Source organism: Aythya fuligula, chromosome 24 (assembly GCF_009819795.1).
Source record: "Aythya fuligula isolate bAytFul2 chromosome 24, bAytFul2.pri, whole genome shotgun sequence".
Lineage (NCBI taxonomy): Eukaryota > Metazoa > Chordata > Aves > Anseriformes > Anatidae > Aythya > Aythya fuligula.
Window position 1 is genome coordinate 5461565 of NC_045582.1, and position 17669 is coordinate 5479233.

Sequence of the window (17669 nt, forward strand, 5' to 3'; positions counted from 1 at the left end):
GGAGCGGCAGTCGGGAGCTGGCGGCGGCGGCGGCGGCGGGTGGCGGTGCGGGGAGGGGCGGGGCGCGGAGGGGGGAGGAGGGGGAGGAGGCGGCGGCGCGTGCCATGCGCGCGGGGGGGCGGGCCCAGCGGCGTTAACCCCTCGGCGACCGGAGGCGGCGACCCCCGGGCTCCGGCCCCGTGCCATGGCCCCAACGGCCTGAGGGGGCCCCCATGCGGCGCGGGTAGCGGCCGCCGGCCGGGAGCGCAGCCCGGAGCCATGGCAGACGCGACGGCCGCCGAGCCGCAGCCCCCGTCCGCCGCGGAGCCGCAGCCCGAGCTGGGCGAGCAGCAGCAGCCGGCGGCGGCGGCGGCGGCGGACGGCGAGGCCGGGAGGCTGCCGGCCCCCGGGGCGGCGACGGCGGCAGAGGAGGAGGAGGAGGCGGCGACGGCGGCGGAGGGCGCGGGCGGCGCCGAGGGGCGGCCGGCGGAGGGCGGCGCGGCGCGGCCCGGCCTGGGGCCGCGGTACCGGGCGGCCGTGGGGCGCGCCGAGGAGTGGCCGGCCAAGAAGAAGCACCGGCGGCGGCCGTCGAAGAAGAAGCGGCGCTGGAAGCCCTACTCGAAGCTGAGCTGGGAGGAGAAGCAGCAGTTCGACGAGCGGCAGAGCCTGCGCGCCTCGCGGCTCCGCGCCGAGATGTTCGCCAAGGGGCAGCCGGTGGCCCCCTACAACACCACGCAGTTCCTGATGGAGGACCACGACCAGGAGGAGCCCGACCTCAAGACCGGGCTGTACCCGCGGCGGGCGGCCGCCAAGTCGGACGACACGAGCGAGGAGGACTTCCTGGAGGAGGCGGCCGAGGAGGACGGCGGCAGCGACGGCATGGGGGGCGACGGCAGCGAGTTTCTGCAGAGGGACTTCTCGGAGACCTACGAGCGGTACCATGTGGAGAGCCTGCAGAACATGAGCAAGCAGGAGCTGGTCAAGGAGTACCTGGAGCTGGAGAAGTGCCTCTCCCGCATGGAGGACGAGAACAACCGGCTGAGGATGGAGAGCAAAAAGTACGGGGGGGAGGCGGCGGAGGCGGCCCGGGTGCGGCAGCTGGAGCTGGAGGTGGACAGGTTGCGAGCCGAGAACCTGCAGCTGCTGAAGGAGAAGGACCTGCACAGACAGGAGAAAGCCCCCAGCAAGCTGGGGGAGTGACACTGGGGGGGGGACAGGGGGGCTTTTTACAGTGGTGGGATGTAACATTATATACATGTGTACAGAGACGCCGGCGGACCCTTTTTACGACGCGTAATCGGAATAAACCACAGCCTTGTATCGGTTTGACGCTCTCGCTGTAGTGTAGTGTGTGTGCTGCTCGGCCTGTGTGCAGCTGAGGCTTCCCCCTTTTTTAGGTGGCTGTGACGGGGCTAGGGGAGGGGTTGATGTATAAGTGAACTTGATTTATGATGCTTTTTTTTTTTTGTGTGTGTGTGTGTTTAAACCAAAAATGATCCCCAAGAAACCTGTAAATTGGCCAAAACTGACTATAAAAATTATAGAGGTCTAATAAATTTAATTACTTGTAACTGTAACAGTTTCGGTGTGATTTCTAGAAAATATTCAAAATGTCATTCTCCCATGCGGGAATACATTTTGAATCATTTTCATGATATTACAACTGGTCTATGAAGTTTTTTCGATTAAAACTAGCCGGAATTTCTCACTTAGCAATTTTGCATAGTTGGTTCCGCCCCCTTACGCCCCCCCCACCCCCCTTATTTTTCACTTCTAATCCCATGAAATGATTTTATGCTCTGGCACTCTTAAAATACCTGGAAGAGGGATAACATCCTGTGCTCTTAATATAATTTGTATAATGGTCACTACTTATACCTTTCTAATGTATTAATAAGCTAAAATATATTTGCTCAGTTAAACTTAATTTTCCTGCTTCCTTCTAGTTCTGTAAGAACCTGGGCCAGTTAGCTGAAATCACAGCAAAAATGCCTGGAAATGGTCTTAATGCTACAAGTGAGGCTTAAAGTTTTTGCAGTGGCCCTGTGAAAAGTTCTGGTCGTCAGCACTTTGCCTCAGAAATGGCTGACAAATGAGGCAGCTTGGTGGAAGTTGCACGTGATGGCCAAACCTTTTCGTTTCTTGCCGCTGTACCTGAAATGGAAGGCGAGCAGGCAGGTGAAGTGCCAAGCAGCTGAGTGGTTGATGGTTTGGGATTTGTTGTTTTTCTTGTGGGGAAAACCCAGGTAAGTTAAAGGGCAGAGCAGCGGAGGGGCTGAGCCTGCTCTGGTTTGTGCTGTTGTGTAATCGAAGGACAGTAGGCTCAAGTTTGGGAACGTGTGTTACAGAATGCAACTTGTACCTCCAGAACGGGGAATCGGGCTGCTTAACTACCTGTCATTCTGTGGGGGGAAACATCCCTTTATAAAATAACAGAGAGTTTAAACTAGAGGTGAGGGGGAAGACGAGGTTCCCCCAGCAAGGGTCTCCTCTGCTCAGAGCAGTTGTTACAGAATTGGGGGATTTGAAGCAGCACAGCGATGCTGTCACTGAGGGAAGGAGATTTAAGGACTGAGGGAAGTTTTTAACATGAGCTTGGTAAAAAAAACAAAAAAACAAACAAAAAAAAAACCTGCTCTGGGGTTTACACTGGCATCAATTCTTAGTTTGGGAAAGGAAAAAAGGAAAACTATCGGAGGTTTACTTGCTCAGGAGCCTCGCAGTCGCCTTTTTTCCCTTCCCTCTGCTATGACATCATTGGGCAGAGCCAGCGCCGGTGCAGCAGCGCTGGCTGCAGGAGGGAGTCGGGCGCTCGCGAGGCTCCGCTGCTGCTCCCGGAGTCAGACCAGGGTGAGGTGCTGTGAGAGGCAACGAGTTAATCAGGATCCTGCTCGTTAGGAAGAGATCAATCACTCGGGAAGAGAAACAGCAGCTGCTGAGCCCCCTGCCTTCACCCCGGGCTCTTTTCTCCAGCACCTGGAGTTGTCCAGATAAGATTTTTCCTCTAACTGTGCTGTGAGGGGCAGTCCCGCGTTCTTCTGGGGCAGGGCAGTGCCCGACAGCACCAAGTCCGGCAGGAGGCATCGCGCTTGGAGGCAGCACCAACCTGCCCAGCACGGAGCTGAGCACCTGGTTAAGGTGAAAAACTTAGCACAAGGAAACGGCGTTAGTCAAATGTGGCAGCAACAGTTACAAGGCGACATCTGCAATGATGTTCAGGAACCCAGACCCGCTGCCCCCCATCCAGTTGCCCCCAACTTTTGTTACGTTTCATGCAGAGGCACAACTTTTTGTCCAACCTGCAAAAATACTTTACCTGATGGGACTTAGGAAATGAGGGGAGTGCCCCCGCACCCGCAGCACCACTGCTCCCACCGCAGGGATCGACTCTGATTCTACAGCCGTGCTGTGCTCTGGTTTAACGATGTCTTAATATGTATCAGGCAGATCCCCATTTCAGAAGGCGTTTTGGAGCAGCGTGCCTCCTTTCAGGGGCTTGCTCCAGCTCCTGCATTTGTCCCTCACAGCAGACACAGAATTACTGCACTTGGGAGCCTCTGAAGCCTCCCTGTGGATTGGTGAGGGACAGGAGCTCGTCCCGCTGCCACGGCCCAGGGGAGAGCTCGGAGCTGGTGCAGAGGTGACAAGATTGTTTGAGAGGAACAAATAAAATCTTAGAGCTCGGCAAAGCTAATCGTGCTGCAGCACTGGCAGTGATGTGGTATCAAAGGGCAGCAATTAGTCCCTCCTGACAATAAGGCAGCACTGCCTTAACTAGTCGAGGGCAAGCACCTCCCTGGAGGGCGAAGCAGCCGCGTTTGCCAAAGCTTTGAAGTACATCCCTGCTCTCGCTACCACCGCTTGGTCCTTCCTGGGCTGCTGGAGCCAGCTGGCCTTTATTCCGACTCCTTGGGTGAGCTGAGATCAAGCGTGCTGCTCGAGCAGTGAGCTGTGCTGCCCAGGAATGTTGCTGCCTCTGCAGCTTCACTGACACCGCTCCTAATGGGCTGCACGTCGGCACGGAGCCGGTGGCGGCAGGAACCTGCCATGCTGGGGCTCCTGCCCGTCACGGCTCTGAGGCTCGCTGCTGCCCCACCTGCTGCTGCGCCAGCTGCGGGGCGGGTCGTCAGCGCTGCAGCAACCTCAGAAACGCGGCCGTGCAAGGACCTCTTGGCTAAAGGTCTTTCACCGTTCCTCCCTTGCGAGGGTTTTCCAACTCGCTGAGGAAAGGCCTGTGGTTCTCCCCAGCCCAGCTGGACGAGGCAGAAATTATTGCGCTAAGGCACAACCACAAAAAGGGACTGAAATATCCCACCTTCAGTCACAGCCGTTCTTCAGTGCAACAGCAGGCCAGTTCCCTGAAAACGCTGCAAGAAGACAAAAAAGGAAGCAGTCCAACCCAACAGCGTGCTCACCCTGTAACAGCCAACGTTCATGCGAAGCGAAACCCAGATCCTGCCCGGTAACACCAGCAGAAGAGGAGGTGCTGAGCAACCTTCCACCAGCACCGGCCTGCAGCGAAGGGAGGGACGATTCGCCGCCGCCGTTCCCCTGCTGCCCAAAGGCCGATCCTCGCCTTTTTCATTCCAGCTTGACTTTGGGATCACCTGGAGTGCTGCGATCTGCCTTACGTTGCCCATTAAGCCCTGCTGCTTGACATCTCCCAGTTTACCACACACGGGTACAGCGCCGGCAACGCAGCGTTACCCTGCCCGAGACTTCCCTTGCACCAGTTTCATTGGATTTCTGTAGCTTTAAGCTACGGCAGGATACTTACACAGCTGTTCTGGATATCCCGACGATCGTGTTGTATTGCAATATAAGCAGTATTTCTTTTTAAAGGAGAAGCTGCGTAACAGGGAGTTAACCCAGTACAAGGAAGAGTTTTTACAGCGCTCACTGATGAGGCCAGTGCCCAACAGCCTTCCAAAAAGCTGGCAGCTTTTGGTCCATCTGCAACATACCAAAGCCTGGCTGTTAGGATCAGGCCCTCTGTGGTTTCTCTCATTTCTGCTCCCACCCTTCCCCCCCCCAAAAAAACCTTCTAACAACCCGGAGAGGTGCAAGGCATGCGGCTTAAACTAAATATAACTCTGATTCGTTTGGCAAAATCAACTTAAAATTAGACCATCAGCTATTGTGTGTGCGCTAAGACACACACGACAACAAACCTCCCAGCTTAGAAGTGCTGCAATATGTAAAACACAAAGCTTCAGAGTTCAGGAACTAGTACAGCAACATGGAAGCCAGCCTGAAAATTTGCCAGCAGTTATTTCAACAAAACAGCTTCAAAAAAAAAAAAAGAAAATCTCTAAGCACATAAACATAATCTGGTTTACGACTGGAAGATTCCACACACGACACAATCTGCACTTAAAACAGAAGCCTCCAAAACCTCGCTGTTTTGCCTCTGAACCAAGCCCCATGAATACCGAGGGGATAAGCTGGCATTACCTCCAATGTGCAGAGGGAAGAAAAAACGTGGCCGAGGAACTTGCTTAAAGACACTGTGCCTGTACCACAGCCAGGGCCTCAGCCCAGGGCCCACTGGGAGCAGCAGCCCCGGCACCCCCAGCGCTCACCGCTCAGGGGCTGCCAGCAGTCTCCCTGCTCCCCGGGAAGCCAAACTCCAGGGGCTCCTCTTGCCTCAAACCTCCCCAGCACGGCTTCCACGCAGCCACGCTTTATTTATTTTTTTTTTTCCTCTCCTTGCCCAAGAACACCCAGTTATTTCCACAGCTCTCGTCTCCACCAGCCAGAGGAGCGGCGTTTAGCACCGGGCGATGTTTGCTGCAGTTTATTATCGGCTTGAAGACTTCCCCAGGCGGCCCAGCAACGGGGAGCACGTTTATTTTGCAGTCTCTGGAAGCGACGCGGTGTCACTGCTGCGGGGAGCCCACGGCAGCTGCGATCTCCCCCGGGGCCGCTGGGCCGGGCCGTGAGGCAGCGAGCACCGGGCCCTGGGGGTGGCGGCGCGGGGCAGCCCCTGCGGACAACCGGCGGCCTCCGCCCCCCCGGGAGCCGCGTCCCGGCACCAAACCCCACCCGAAGCCGCCCCCACGGGCACCCCCCGGGCAGCGGCCCCGGAGCGGCCCCGGAGCGGCCCCGAGCGGGGCCTGCCACGAGCCCCCCCCCCCCCACTGGCAGCGCGGGGCCGGGCCGGGCCCGCACCGCCCCGGGCTGAGGCCGAGGCCGCGGCGCAGCCTCCCCGCGGCTCCCCGCCCGGCCCCGCCGCGGCGGAGCCCCCGGCCCCGGCCCGCCCCCGGCCCCTCACCGGCCCCGCCGCGGCGGGCACCGAGGACCCGGCGCCGGCCTCCGCGCACACAAAATGGCGGCCGCGCTCCCCCCCTCACCGCCCGCCCGGCCGCCATAGGCAGCGCCTCGACCCCGCCGCGCTGCCGCCAATCGGAGGGCGCCGTGCGGCCGCTCGGCGTCGCGGCGGAGCCAATGGGAGCGAGGGGCGGAGAGGAAGGGGAGGGGGCTGCGCTGCCCCCCAGGGGGTTGTGGGAGTTGTAGTCCGCCGCCGCAGCACGGGGATGAAGGCGAGGCGGTTGCGGACTCGCTGTCCCGTGATGCTGAGCGGCCCCTCCCGAGGGGCCCCGCACCTGGGCGAGGCGCGTTGCCATGGCAACGGGCGTGGGGCCTGCGGCCTACTGGGGCCTGGTGCGGCCTGCTGAGGCCCCGCCCGGGGGGCGCCGGGGCCGGGGGTTGGGCCCTGCCCCCCCCCGCTGTGACCCGGGCCGGGCACTGCCGGGTCCGTCCCCGCGAACGCCGCTCTCGTGCCCGGTGACCGCTCACGGGCACCCCGCGCCCCTCTGGGGAGCTCCCCGGGAGCCGCCGGCTTGTGCGATCCCAGTCCATTAACGGAGTTCTCAATTAATTAATTAACCCCGGCTCTGCCTCCTCCTCCCGGCTCCATCTTGGGTGTCCAGGAACGGAGCGGCCCGAGGGGCGCGGCCGGGAGCTCCCCGCGTGGGGCCTGGCCCCGAGCACCGGGGTGGTGCCGGGGGGGGCTCGGCCCGGCAGGCGCTCAGGGAACGGCCACGAGTGGGGGTCCGGGCACACGGCACGGCACAGGGGGCGGCAAAAAGCCGTGCAGAAGTCTTGGGCCGTACGGGAGGCACGGAGCGGGCCGAGCCCCGGCTGTGTCCCGGTGCCAGTTTGGGAGGAACGAGGGGAATGGTGCAGGGAGTCGGCCTGTGCAGCCCGGTGAAACCTTTTCAGTCAAATTTTGCTGCTACAAAAGTAAAGAGATCTTTTCTGGGTTGGTAAACCACAAGATCACAGGCTCTCCTTGAGATTTAATTTAGACAGTTTGATTCTTCCTCCGAAGTAATCTGCCAACGTATCAAAATACACAAAACCATTTGGCAGGGCGGTGAGTGGCTCCGGACAAAGTGCCGCACAAATTCCCTTCCTTGGCAGCCTCCACAAACCCCATCTCTGCTTCCATTCCTGGCGTTCAGGGGAGGATTCAGAGCAGGGTTCCTGGCAAGCTGGTTCCTGGTGAATTAAAATCTCTGAGCAGCGCGGCAGCATTGCCCTCAGCTCTCGGTGGCACCTCTCTGAGGCTGTGCGGGTGAAGGTGTGCGGTAACGGGACAGGAGCGCTGCCTGCGTGACGGTTGCCCCCACAGCAGCCCCTCGCTGTCAGGGCAGGTGGTGACAAGCTCTGTGGTTAAAGGACTCCCGGCGTTGCCACCCTCTTTGTTTGTGCTGTTGCTGAGTTAACCGTGCTGATCTCTCCTGCTGGAGGGCTGCTGTTGGAAACGGCCTGCTCCTGAAGGTAAAAAGGGAAGGGTGGCAGTGAAATGGGCTGGGGCTGCTTTCAGCCTCAGGATTTCAGTGGGCAGGAGGGGACAGATGCCCCCTCTCGCTGCGTATGTCCCAATGTGACCCTGCTGCAGGTACAAGGAAAAAGCAGGGAGCAAAAACCCTTTTGCAGAACCCCGTTGTGGCTGTGCCTGAGGCTGGCAGCGTTGCTGCCACGTCCACACCCCACGCGGCAGCTCCCCGGCGCAGTGCCAGCTCCCCTCGGCCGGCTCACTGCCCATGTCCCTGGCAGCACCCACCGGGGAGGCAGCGCTGGCAGGGCTCTGTGGCTGGGTGGTGGCGATGGCCAGCGCCGTGCTGGGGCAGGAGGAGCCCTGGGAGCCCAGCACCGAGCTCAGCCCCACAGCCCCGGCTGAGGCACAGTTGAGGTTTTGTCCCCGGCCCCAGCAGCAGCGTTAGCACAGGGGTCGCTGGCATCTTCTCAGGGGGCAGGAGGGAGGCAGAGCCGCCATCCCTGGGATGGGCTCATTGCTCCTCGCCTCTCCTCAGCACACCCCAAGCTCACGGGGGGTGTTTCAGCGCGCTCCCACGTGCCGGTCCGTCCCTGCAAGCCCGAGGACCCCCTTCTTTAGGACTTTATGCTTTTTTCCGGTGTTGGGGACATGGTTTTGGTAGCTGTGGCGACACTCACACGTCCCATTGGCCGGGCTGACCCTGGCTCTGAGGTTGCCATTGCCACGTGCGGTTATTTTTGTCTCTTGCCATCACAATGAGGAGCTAAAAAGTCCCTCAGATAAATGGGGGGGGGGGCTCTCCCAGCAGCTGCACCTGGGTTCGTTACCCAGCAGCCTCGTTACTGGCTGCAGTGCTCGTTACTGCCTGCAAAGCTGCTGCTGCCAAGCTGTGTGTGTGCCACCCTCCCGGGGCTCTCACCCTGCTTTGGGACCGGGAGCTTCCACACACGCAGTCCTCGCTCCCACAGGCGGTGAGCCAGAGCCAGAGCTCTGCGTGTGTTGCCCCGAGCGTGTCCTGTGCCCAGCGGGGGCGGGGGAACCACAATTCGGGGCCACACCACACCAGAATTTGTTATTTTGGGGCGTTCTGTGTGGAGCCAGGCGTTGGACTGGATGCTCCTCATGGGGATGATCCATGGGTGTTGCTGCAAGGACTCGTGCCCTGCACGCCCCAAGCCCCAGCCCGTGACCCCGCATCGCGCCGTGCGTTCTGCTCCGCTTCATGCCAAGGCTGCTGCGGATCAGGCACCACCAGCGAGGCGTCCGCACCCAGTGCAGGCGGTGGTGGCTGCACAGCGCCCAGTTAAGAGCTCCCAGTTAACAGAACCCAGCTGCCAGTTAACAGCTCCCAACCCCCAGTTCCTAACTCCAAGTTCCCAGTAACCAGCCCCCACCTCCCAGTTCCCAGCCTCCAGCTCCCAGTACTCAGCTCCCAGTTCCCAGTTAACACCTCCCAGCTCAGCTCCCAGCCCCTACCTCCCAGTTCCCAGCTCCCAGTATCCAGTTCCCAATTAACAGCCCCCAGTTCCCAGCCCCCACCTCCCAGTTCCCCCCCCGCGCCCTCCTCATGTGGCCCCGCCCCCAGGCCCCGCCCCCAACGCTCCAGGCCCCGCCCACCCTTCCCAGCCCCCGGCCCCGCCCAGAGCCTGTCCCGGCCCCCCCTGCACCCCCCTGCCCCCGGGTGCCCCCAGCCCCGTGTCCCCCCCGCTGTGTCTCAGGGTCCCCCAGGTGCCCCTGGGTCCTCCCAGGTCCTCGGTGTCCCCCCTGTGCTCCCACGGCCCCCACGTCTGCTGTGTCCCCCCCCATGTCCCCCATGTCCCCCGACATTTCCACCATGTCCCGTGTCCCCCGCATGTCCCTCACATCCCCTGTGTCCCCCACACGCCCTCCATGGCCCACATCCTCTTGTGGCCCCCACGTGTCCCCACCCTGTGCCCGGTGTCCCCAACATCCCCTCTGTCCCCTCCACGTTCCCCTCGTGCCCCCCGCGTGGCACCGTCCCCCCCGTGCTGCCCACAGCCCCCAGGGGCTGCAGTCGGGTGGCCAAGGGGGGGTGGCAGCAGTGGGGGCGCGATGACAGACGGTGGCTGCACCCCGACACTGCGGGGTGTCCCCGTGGGACCCGGGCTGATGGCTACGGCCATGGGCACTGTGGGGTGAGCGGGCAGAGCCCCGCAGAGGAGTTTTTGTAGGGCCTACAGCAAACCAGGCAGCTTGTCATTGTCTGCCTCGCGTCCCACACAAAATGGGCGACCTGGAGCGGGCTGCAAACCACCCCGGGGACACGGGGACACACAGGGACAGGACACGGTGGCTTTCCCACCGGGAGCAGGAGGGGTGGCGTGGACGCAGCCCGGAGCCCCCACCCCGGGAACTTTCCCCACGGGCCCAAGCCCCCAAATCTTGCACCCGGGCCCTTCCTGCGGTGTTTTGCTCGGGGCGAGGCCGCGGCGCCTGCTGGCAGCTGGAGACACATCGATCCCCGATCCCCCACGTAGGAATTAATGGTTGCCGGGGCGCGGGCGATAACGATCTAATTACTTCTCTAACGCACAAGCAGAGGCCGGCCTCGGCCGGTAACGCGCCGCCTGACATTTCAGACGGGCTTTCCCAGACCTGAAAGCAATTAGGCACAAAAGGAAGGAAAAATGTAAGCAAGGGGATGCGAACTGCACTCGGCAGCTGTTCGGAGGGAATGATCAGACGCCGAAGCCCCTCCACGACCGGGGTTTGCCCGGGAAGCCAACGGCAGCCGGGCACATGGCAGGGAGGAGGAGAAGGAGTCAAGCCCCTGCTCGTCGGTGGATGTCGGCCAACGGAGCTCTGCGGGGAGAAGGCTCCGTGCTCGCTGCCACAGCTCCCGGCTCGGGTCTGCCCAGCGCACTGAGAACCGGCACACGTGCCCCAAAAGCGTTGCCTTTGGGTTTTTTTGGCGTTGATGTAAAGGGGGGGTGTGGGGGCAGATCCAGCTGTGGTGCTCCAGAGGGGCTGATCAACGCCACCGAGGCAGTTGGGCCTTTTTCTGAGCGTTTTTGTTTTATAATTTCTGCTGCTCGTGGCCAGGACGAGCGTTGGGACAACACTGACATCAAGTGGCTGCTGGGATCCCTCACACGCGGGGGCCGGATCCTGCTCCCCAGGAGCTGCATCGCCCACACAGCCCCCGTCCTCCCCTGCCCATGCACCCCACAACCTCAGCCTGCCATTTTGTCCCTTTCTGCCCCATTTTGCACTGTGCTGAGATGCAAGAAGCCAGCTGACTGCCGTGTCAGGCAGGAAAACACAGCCTGGACCCCAAAACCCTCCTGAGCAGGGCCCGACCGAGGATGCTGCAGGAACTGGGGTGGTGCCGGGCACGAGTGGGGCCTCCACCGCCTCTCCCCAGCCTGCAGGGTGAGGCTGGCGGTCCCGGCCTCTCCTCCGCTGCCCTCCCCTGTGCGTCCTCCACGTCCCCGGCGTGCCCTGCCGCATCCCGGCGGGGTCAATATCCCAGCAGGGCCCGGCCAAGCCGCGCGCTGCCCACGTCACCGAGCCGGCAGCAGCCGCACGGCTGGGGGCCAGCAGGGACCCCACAGCCACAGCGCCCACCCCCGTGGGGCCTGCTGCACCCAGCTCCCCCCAGCCACCCGCGGGGTCACGGGGAAGCGGCAAGGCCGAGCCACCGTCCCCAGGCTGTGCTCCATGCCGGAGCGTGGCCGCGGTGTCCCCTGCCACCATCACCCGCTGGTGCTGGGGACGTCGTCCCCGCGCCTCCCGCCGGCCTTCAGCTCCTGGACTTTGGGCTGAGCACGGGAGTGGCGGTGGTGGCGGTGCGGCTGCCAGTGTTGGCGGAGCCCCACATCGCTTCTGCAGTGAGACCAGCGCCGCGACCCCGCAGGGGCACCGCAGGTAACGTGGGTGATGTCCCTGTGCCGTGGGGAGGCTGTGGAAGGGGGCTGCCTGAGGGGATGGGGCCCTCTGTCCCATCCCCAGGTCTGGAGGCTCCTCTGCAGGAAATCGCCGAGTTATTCCCGGTTTAAAGCAGGGAAACTGAGGCACGGTGTTCTGCCTGGTCTCAGAGCGGCCACACAGCCTGCAAGACCTTGCCCTGGGGGGGAGAGGCTGGGAAATGCCATTTTTTCTCCACACCAGCAGGGCTCAGATGCAGCGAGTTATTTTGCAAAACCTCGTTCCTGTTCATCCCGGCTTTGCCACAGCCACCCCCATGTCCCCGAGGCCAGTCCAGAGCCCAGCTCAGCTGGGGACAGGGGGGCGGCCAGAGCCAGGGGGGTTCAGGGTGGGCGATGGCTCCAGTGGGATATTGGCCCCAGGGGGAGCCGGGGTAGCAGGTGCAGGAACTCAGTGCCCTTGTGGGTCCCCACCCATGGGTGGGGGCAAGGCGGGGCTGGGCTAGGGCAGGATTTAGGCCCTGAGAGGGAGCAGGGCTGGATGCAAGCAGAGAGAGGGGCCCAGAGGTGGGGGTTGGCTGGTGTGGGGATTTTGCTGGGTGTTGGAGCGTGCTGGGTCTCTGCAGGCCCCTGGGTGGTTTTGGTTGGGGTTCCTCCAGCTGAGCCCTGCGTGGGGCTAAGTTTGGGAGCACGCTGCTGGTTTGGGGGTGGCTGCAGTGGCTGTGGGGTGGCCTAGCAGTGATGCTGGTGGTTGTTTGTCCCCAAGGCCGGAAATGGGACGCGTAGAAATGCTCCGTGTGCTGGGAAGGAAAGGGAGGGGAGAGCTGGGCCATTCCCACACTGCTGTGGAGGGATGCTCCGGCTGCTCCTGGAGCTGGGCAGGCGCTTGGTACTGAGACGTCCCCATCCGGGCTGTGTGGCCACTGTGGTCCCTGATGCCAGCCCCAGCATCACCCCTTCCTTCCCAGCTAGCTCGTGACTCCAGTGGCTCCACAGTGTCTGAGTGGGACGGACTGGGGACCTGTGCTGGTGGCCTGGGCCAGGACAGGACTGGACGGAGGCAGGTGAGTGCTGAGACTTGGTCTGGGGCTTGGGCGTCCCTGCCTCATGCTCTGTCTTCTTCCCCTACTTGTGTGCAGGTTGGGGAGGGGAAGGAGCTGAGGAAACAGCTCCTTTGCCCTAGAAATGCAGCTTTTCCTGGGGATTTCCTGGCTGTCGCAAGATGGAGCTTGAGAAAGGCTGCAGCTTCTTGCCTAAGGCATCGGTGGTCCTAGAAAGAGATTGATTTGAAGGAAATGGGGGTGTTGCTCTGAAATTGCCTCCCACCTCTGCAAGCAGCAGGTTTGACCCCATGTACCTGCTGGTGTTGGCGCCCAGCGAGGTGCCAGCTCGTGGGCAGGATGGGGGCATCAGGCGGGGCTGGTGCGGGCAGCAAGGTGCTCGAGGTCTCCTGTGGGGGAGGTGCGGGGCTCTGTGGGATGGAGGTGCAGGGGAGGCACTCGGGGCACAGCAGGGGCTGTGTTGGGGCTGTGCAGTGCTGTGGGGCTGCTCCCACATGTCCAGGCACTCAGGCACCATCTGCCTTGCACCCCTGTCCCAACACAGGGCTGCCAGGACTCCTGGGGCCGCATCCAGCATCCGTCCTGACCACGCCAGCACCTGGCAAGGAGCCGACAGCAGCACCATGTCTCAGGCAGAAGGTAGTGCACAGTCCTTGGGCTGCCCTGGGTTGGCCACGGCCCCAGTCTGCCCCCCACATCAGTGCTCACCTCCCATCCCATCCCCTTTCCTGCTTGGACTGGGGTCCTGCAGCCCTTCTGATCCTGAAGGCACCTTTGTCCCGCACCACTGAGGCACTGGGACTTGCGTGGTGCTGGCTGCTCTGGGGGTGCAAGTTGCAGGAACCCCTGTTGCGGCTGCAGTGGCTGGGGCTGGCAGCTGGATGGTCCTGAATGGACCTGGGGATGTTGGGGTACAGAAATGAGCACCGCTGGGGAAGGGATGGTCCCTGCGGTGTGAGGCTTGGGCTCAGCTCCATCAGGATCTGTGCATGTCCCTGCCAGCAGGTGAGGAGGCTTTTGAGCACTGCGATGTTGTCATCAACACCCGGGAGAAGGTTTCGGACGTGTACACGCAGCTGGAGAAGCTCGGAGAGTAAGCCAGGGTCCTGCATCCCCACCACCCCTGAGCTATGGGATCTGACAACATGTGGTCGGGGTGGTGGTGATGGCTCCTCCATGCTCGCTCTGTCCCAGGGGCAAGTTCGGCACCGTGTACCGGCTGCGGGAGAAAGCCAGCGGCAAGATCCGGGCTGGGAAGTATTTTCGGACGCGGACAGCCAAAGAGAAGCAGGTGGCTCAGGCTGAGGTGGAGCTCATGAACCTGCTGCACCACCCGCGCCTCGTGCAGTGCCTTGCTGCCTTCCAGGGTCCCGCTGAGCTGGTGATGGTGATGGAGTAGTGAGTGGGGGCCGCGCTGGGAACACCCGCTGCCTTGGGGAGGGTCCTTGCACCCCGGGGTCCTGGCATGGGGTGTAGGGTGGATTGGGGGCCTGCAGACCCTGGGGACCTGGGCACTGAGATGCACCCGGAGTGCTGGGTCCGGGCTCTCTGGGGGTTTTTCCCCCTCCTCGGGGCTGGCAGACCCCAGCGGGGTCCCCCAGCGCCCTGCCTGCTCCTCAGTGTGGCCGGTGGGGAGCTCTTCGAGCGCATCGTGGATGATGACTTTGAGCACACGGAGCCCAGCAGCACCCAGTACATGCGGCAGATCCTGGAGGGGCTGCAGTACATGCACGGCCAGGCCATCGTCCACCTCGACCTCAAGCCTGAGAACATTGTCTGCGTCAGTCCCAGCAGCCACTGGCTCAAGATCGCCGACTTTGGCCTGGCACGGAAGCTGGGTGAGTGAGGGGGGTCCCTGCTGACGACAGGGTGCTGCGGGGAAACCCGTGAGGTGGGCAGCTTGGAGAACCCTGCACCCATGGGTGCCCAGCGTCAAGATGGGCCCTGGGGGCAGTTCCTGGGCTTGCCCCCAACACCCCCAGGTAGAGGCGTGTGTTGGGGTGCCCTGGGGAGGTCCTGGCACAGCCCCACCTTCTCTGCAGCTCCAGACACCCCCGTGAAGGTGCTGCATGGGACCCCCGAGTTCATGGCTCCAGAAGTGGTCTCCTTCGAGCCCGTGGGGTTTGCCACAGACATGTGGAGCATCGGTGTCATCTGTTACATCCTGTGAGTGGCTGCTGGGGGACGGCAGTTGGTCGGGAAGGGGCTGAGTTGCTGCTGACAGCCTCTGTCCCCTCTCCAGGCTGAGCGGGGAGTCCCCCTTCCAGGGGGACACTGACATGGAGACGCTGAGCAACGTCACTGCTGCCCAGTGGGAGTTTGAGGAGGAGACCTTCTCAGACATCTCCCAGCAAGCCAAAGACTTCATCAGCCAACTGCTGCAGAAGGACCCTGGGTAGGAGCTGGGGGTGGGCGCTGGGTGCGTCCCCACAGAGCCGGGCTGGGTTTTGGTGTGTGGGGAGGGGTACGAAGAGGGGAAGGTGTGAGCCCTACCGTGCTGAATGCTGCCCGTGGAGTGCCCAGAGCCTCTCCCTGGGGCCAAGGGCTTGATGGCAGCCCCTGACCCCACTGTGCCCTCTCCCCAGCCGCCGGCTCTCCAGCCCCGAGGCTCTGCTGCACCCCTGGCTGCAGCAGCCCCTGCCCAGCAGCACAAAGGCGCTGCCGAAGGAGCGGATGAAGCAGTTCCTGGCTCGTCGGAAGTGGCAGGTGCATGGGAGGGATGTGCCTGGGAGATGGTGGTGGATATGAGGCTGGGAACTGCTGTGGTGGGACTCAGTGCTCTTCCCTTTTCTCCAGAAAACAGGCAAAGCCCTGCTGGCCCTCAACAGGCTCACCCTGCTGTCCCAGAGCACAGAGAGGAGAGCATCAGAGGCTCAGGATGAGGAAGGTGATGGCCCTGAAGCATTGGCTCCAATGCACCCCATCAATCCTTGTTCCTATGCTTTGTCACCCCCACCTCTGCCCTGACCTGCCTCGGTGCCACCGAGCGCCTTGGGCATGTCCCTGGTGTGGTGCTTCTGCTCTGGGGCAACTTCTGTGCCCCAAAGCCCCCTGTCCTCAGCCCTGAGGGGCCAATGCTGCTGTGGCCTTGGAAGCAGTGCATACTGCTCTGCAGCGCTGGGATCTGAATGTGCTCCAGATCCCATAGATCAGGAGCTGATCCCTACAGGGCCTGGTGTTTGGGTGTCACGTACGTTCCTCCAGCAGAGGAAGAGGGTTGAATGCGGGTGACTCCTCACTGTGCCCTCTGTCCATCTGCCCACAGACCCGTGCTGCAGCCTAGAGGAGGACCAAGCCTCTGAGTCTCTGCCCCAGCAGGGTCCCAGCTTCTCTGAGCCACCGATGGACAATGAGGTGGAAGGTGGGAGCATCACGGCTGCAGGACAGGCAGAGAGCAGTGCCAGCATCCCCCAGCCACGGGCCACCTAGAGCTGGTGACTCTTCTCTGCTGTCACAGCAGCTTGCACCATGGCCTGGCCAGCCTGCAGTTGGCCCAGACCCCTGGTGCCACTGTGCTGGTGTGGGGACAGGGCTGCTCGCTGTCCCAAGCGAGGAACCAGTGCCCCCATGGCCACCTGCGCTAGAGCTAAGCCTGGCTCTTCTCACTGCATGTCTTGTGAGCACAATAAAGCACCGAGGATCTCTGCACTCCCTGTGCTGCTCCTTTCTCCCCAAATCACTGGGAGGGGTGGCAAAGAGCTGCCCAAGCTGTCCTTGCCCTTTGGGAGTCAGCAACCAGCTCTCCTGAGGCTGGGCCCCCACCTTTGCCTTGTCTGGGAGGGAGCCTGGCACTGTGCCCTGGGGACTGGGCCTGAGAGGGGACGGCTGCAGGTGAAGTCCCTTGATAGGGAGCATCCTCCTTCCCCTGGGGGCTGAGGGGGGGTGGCACTGTGCCCTAAACCCCAGGTGGGTGGGAGGAGCAGGGATGGGCTTGGAGGGGACCTCTGGGTCAATCTGGTCCAATCCCTTGCTCAAGCAGTGCCACCTCGAGCAGGTAGTCCAGGACCGTGTCTGGGGATCCTGAATCCCTCCATGGAAGGGAGACCCCCAGCCTCTCTGGGCTCAGTCACCTGCGTGGTAAAGATGTGCTTCCTGGTGCTCAGAGCGTGCCTCCTGCACACCAGCTTGTGCCTGGCGCTGGCTCTGTCCTCACGGCACCCTTCCTCCACACATCTTACATCTATATGCATTCACATGAAGACCATCTGAGACTCAGCGCTCTGACACTGCCACAGGAGAGATCCTTCAGTCCCTTCACTTTCATGGCCATTTGCTGGGCTGCAAACCTGCTGGGGTTTCTCTGCCCATTCACCCACATCGTTAGTGAAGGTGTTGAGCAGGACTGGTCCAAGCGTTGACCCCTGGGGTACTCTGCTAGTTGCTGGCCTCCACTTGTTGCACCACTGATGGCCATCCTCTGGGCTCTGCCCTTCAGTCAGTTTTTGATGCCCCTCAATCTGCCCATCCAGCCCACGCATCACCAGCTTGTCTACATGGGGACAGTGTTGAAGGCCTTGTGAACATCCAGGCAGGCAATATCCCCTGCTCTCTCCTTGTCTGCCAGATCAGCCGTTTCATTGCAGAAGCTCAAGCTGGTTAAGCATGACTTCCCTGTGGTGAGTCTATGCTTACTGTTCCTGATTATTTTCTTACCCTTTGTGTGCCTGGGCCTGGAAATGGCTTCCAGGTTTAGCTGCCCCAGCACCTTCCCAGGGTCTGGGGTGAGGCTGACTGACTTGTAGTTCCCCAGGTCCTCCTTCTTGAAGACAGGAGTGACACTTGCATTTCTCTAGTCTTTGGGCACTTCTCCAGCCACCGTGATCATTCAAAGATTATCAGGAGTGGTCTCGGAGTGACATCTGCGTGTTCCCTTGGCACTTGTGTGGTGCGTCCCATTAGGGCCTATGGATTTATGTATGTCCAGTTTAAGTGTTCTTTGATATGATCCTCTTCCAC

At 61.8% G+C, this 17669-nt stretch overlaps 2 protein-coding genes and 1 long non-coding RNA gene across 3 annotated transcripts; all 3 read left to right on the forward strand.

Moving 5' to 3' along the window:
• Positions 1-258: 258 nt before the first annotated feature.
• On the forward strand, positions 259-1550 carry HEXIM1 (HEXIM P-TEFb complex subunit 1). Its single transcript, XM_032202565.1, has one exon. The coding sequence runs from the start codon at positions 259-261 to the stop codon at positions 1177-1179; it is 921 nt and encodes a 306-aa protein (XP_032058456.1). The 3' UTR covers positions 1180-1550.
• An 11080-nt stretch (positions 1551-12630) lies between these two features.
• Positions 12631-13344, forward strand: LOC116498341. The gene is made up of 3 exons (XR_004254174.1): positions 12631-12716; positions 12836-12993; positions 13258-13344. It is a non-coding gene; the product is annotated as an uncharacterized LOC116498341 (long non-coding RNA).
• A 358-nt stretch (positions 13345-13702) lies between these two features.
• On the forward strand, positions 13703-16142 carry LOC116498329 (myosin light chain kinase, smooth muscle-like). The gene is made up of 8 exons (XM_032202566.1): positions 13703-13806; positions 13908-14111; positions 14334-14551; positions 14756-14879; positions 14956-15108; positions 15299-15419; positions 15510-15600; positions 15979-16142. The coding sequence occupies exons 1-8, from the start codon at positions 13703-13705 to the stop codon at positions 16140-16142; spliced, it is 1179 nt and encodes a 392-aa protein (XP_032058457.1).
• Positions 16143-17669: the final 1527 nt, after the last annotated feature.

Excerpts from the sequence above, each read along its gene's own strand:
- HEXIM1 (XM_032202565.1), top strand. The coding sequence starts at position 259 with ATGGCAGACGCGACGGCCGCCGAGCCGCAGCCCCCGTCCGCCGCGGAG.
- LOC116498329 (XM_032202566.1), top strand. The coding sequence starts at position 13,703 with ATGTCCCTGCCAGCAGGTGAGGAGGCTTTTGAGCACTGCGATGTTGTC. Across the intron at positions 14,552-14,755 it reads TGGCCTGGCACGGAAGCTGG|CTCCAGACACCCCCGTGAAG; the intron begins GTGAGTGAGGGG and ends CCTTCTCTGCAG. Across the intron at positions 14,880-14,955 it reads GGTGTCATCTGTTACATCCT|GCTGAGCGGGGAGTCCCCCT; the intron begins GTGAGTGGCTGC and ends TCCCCTCTCCAG.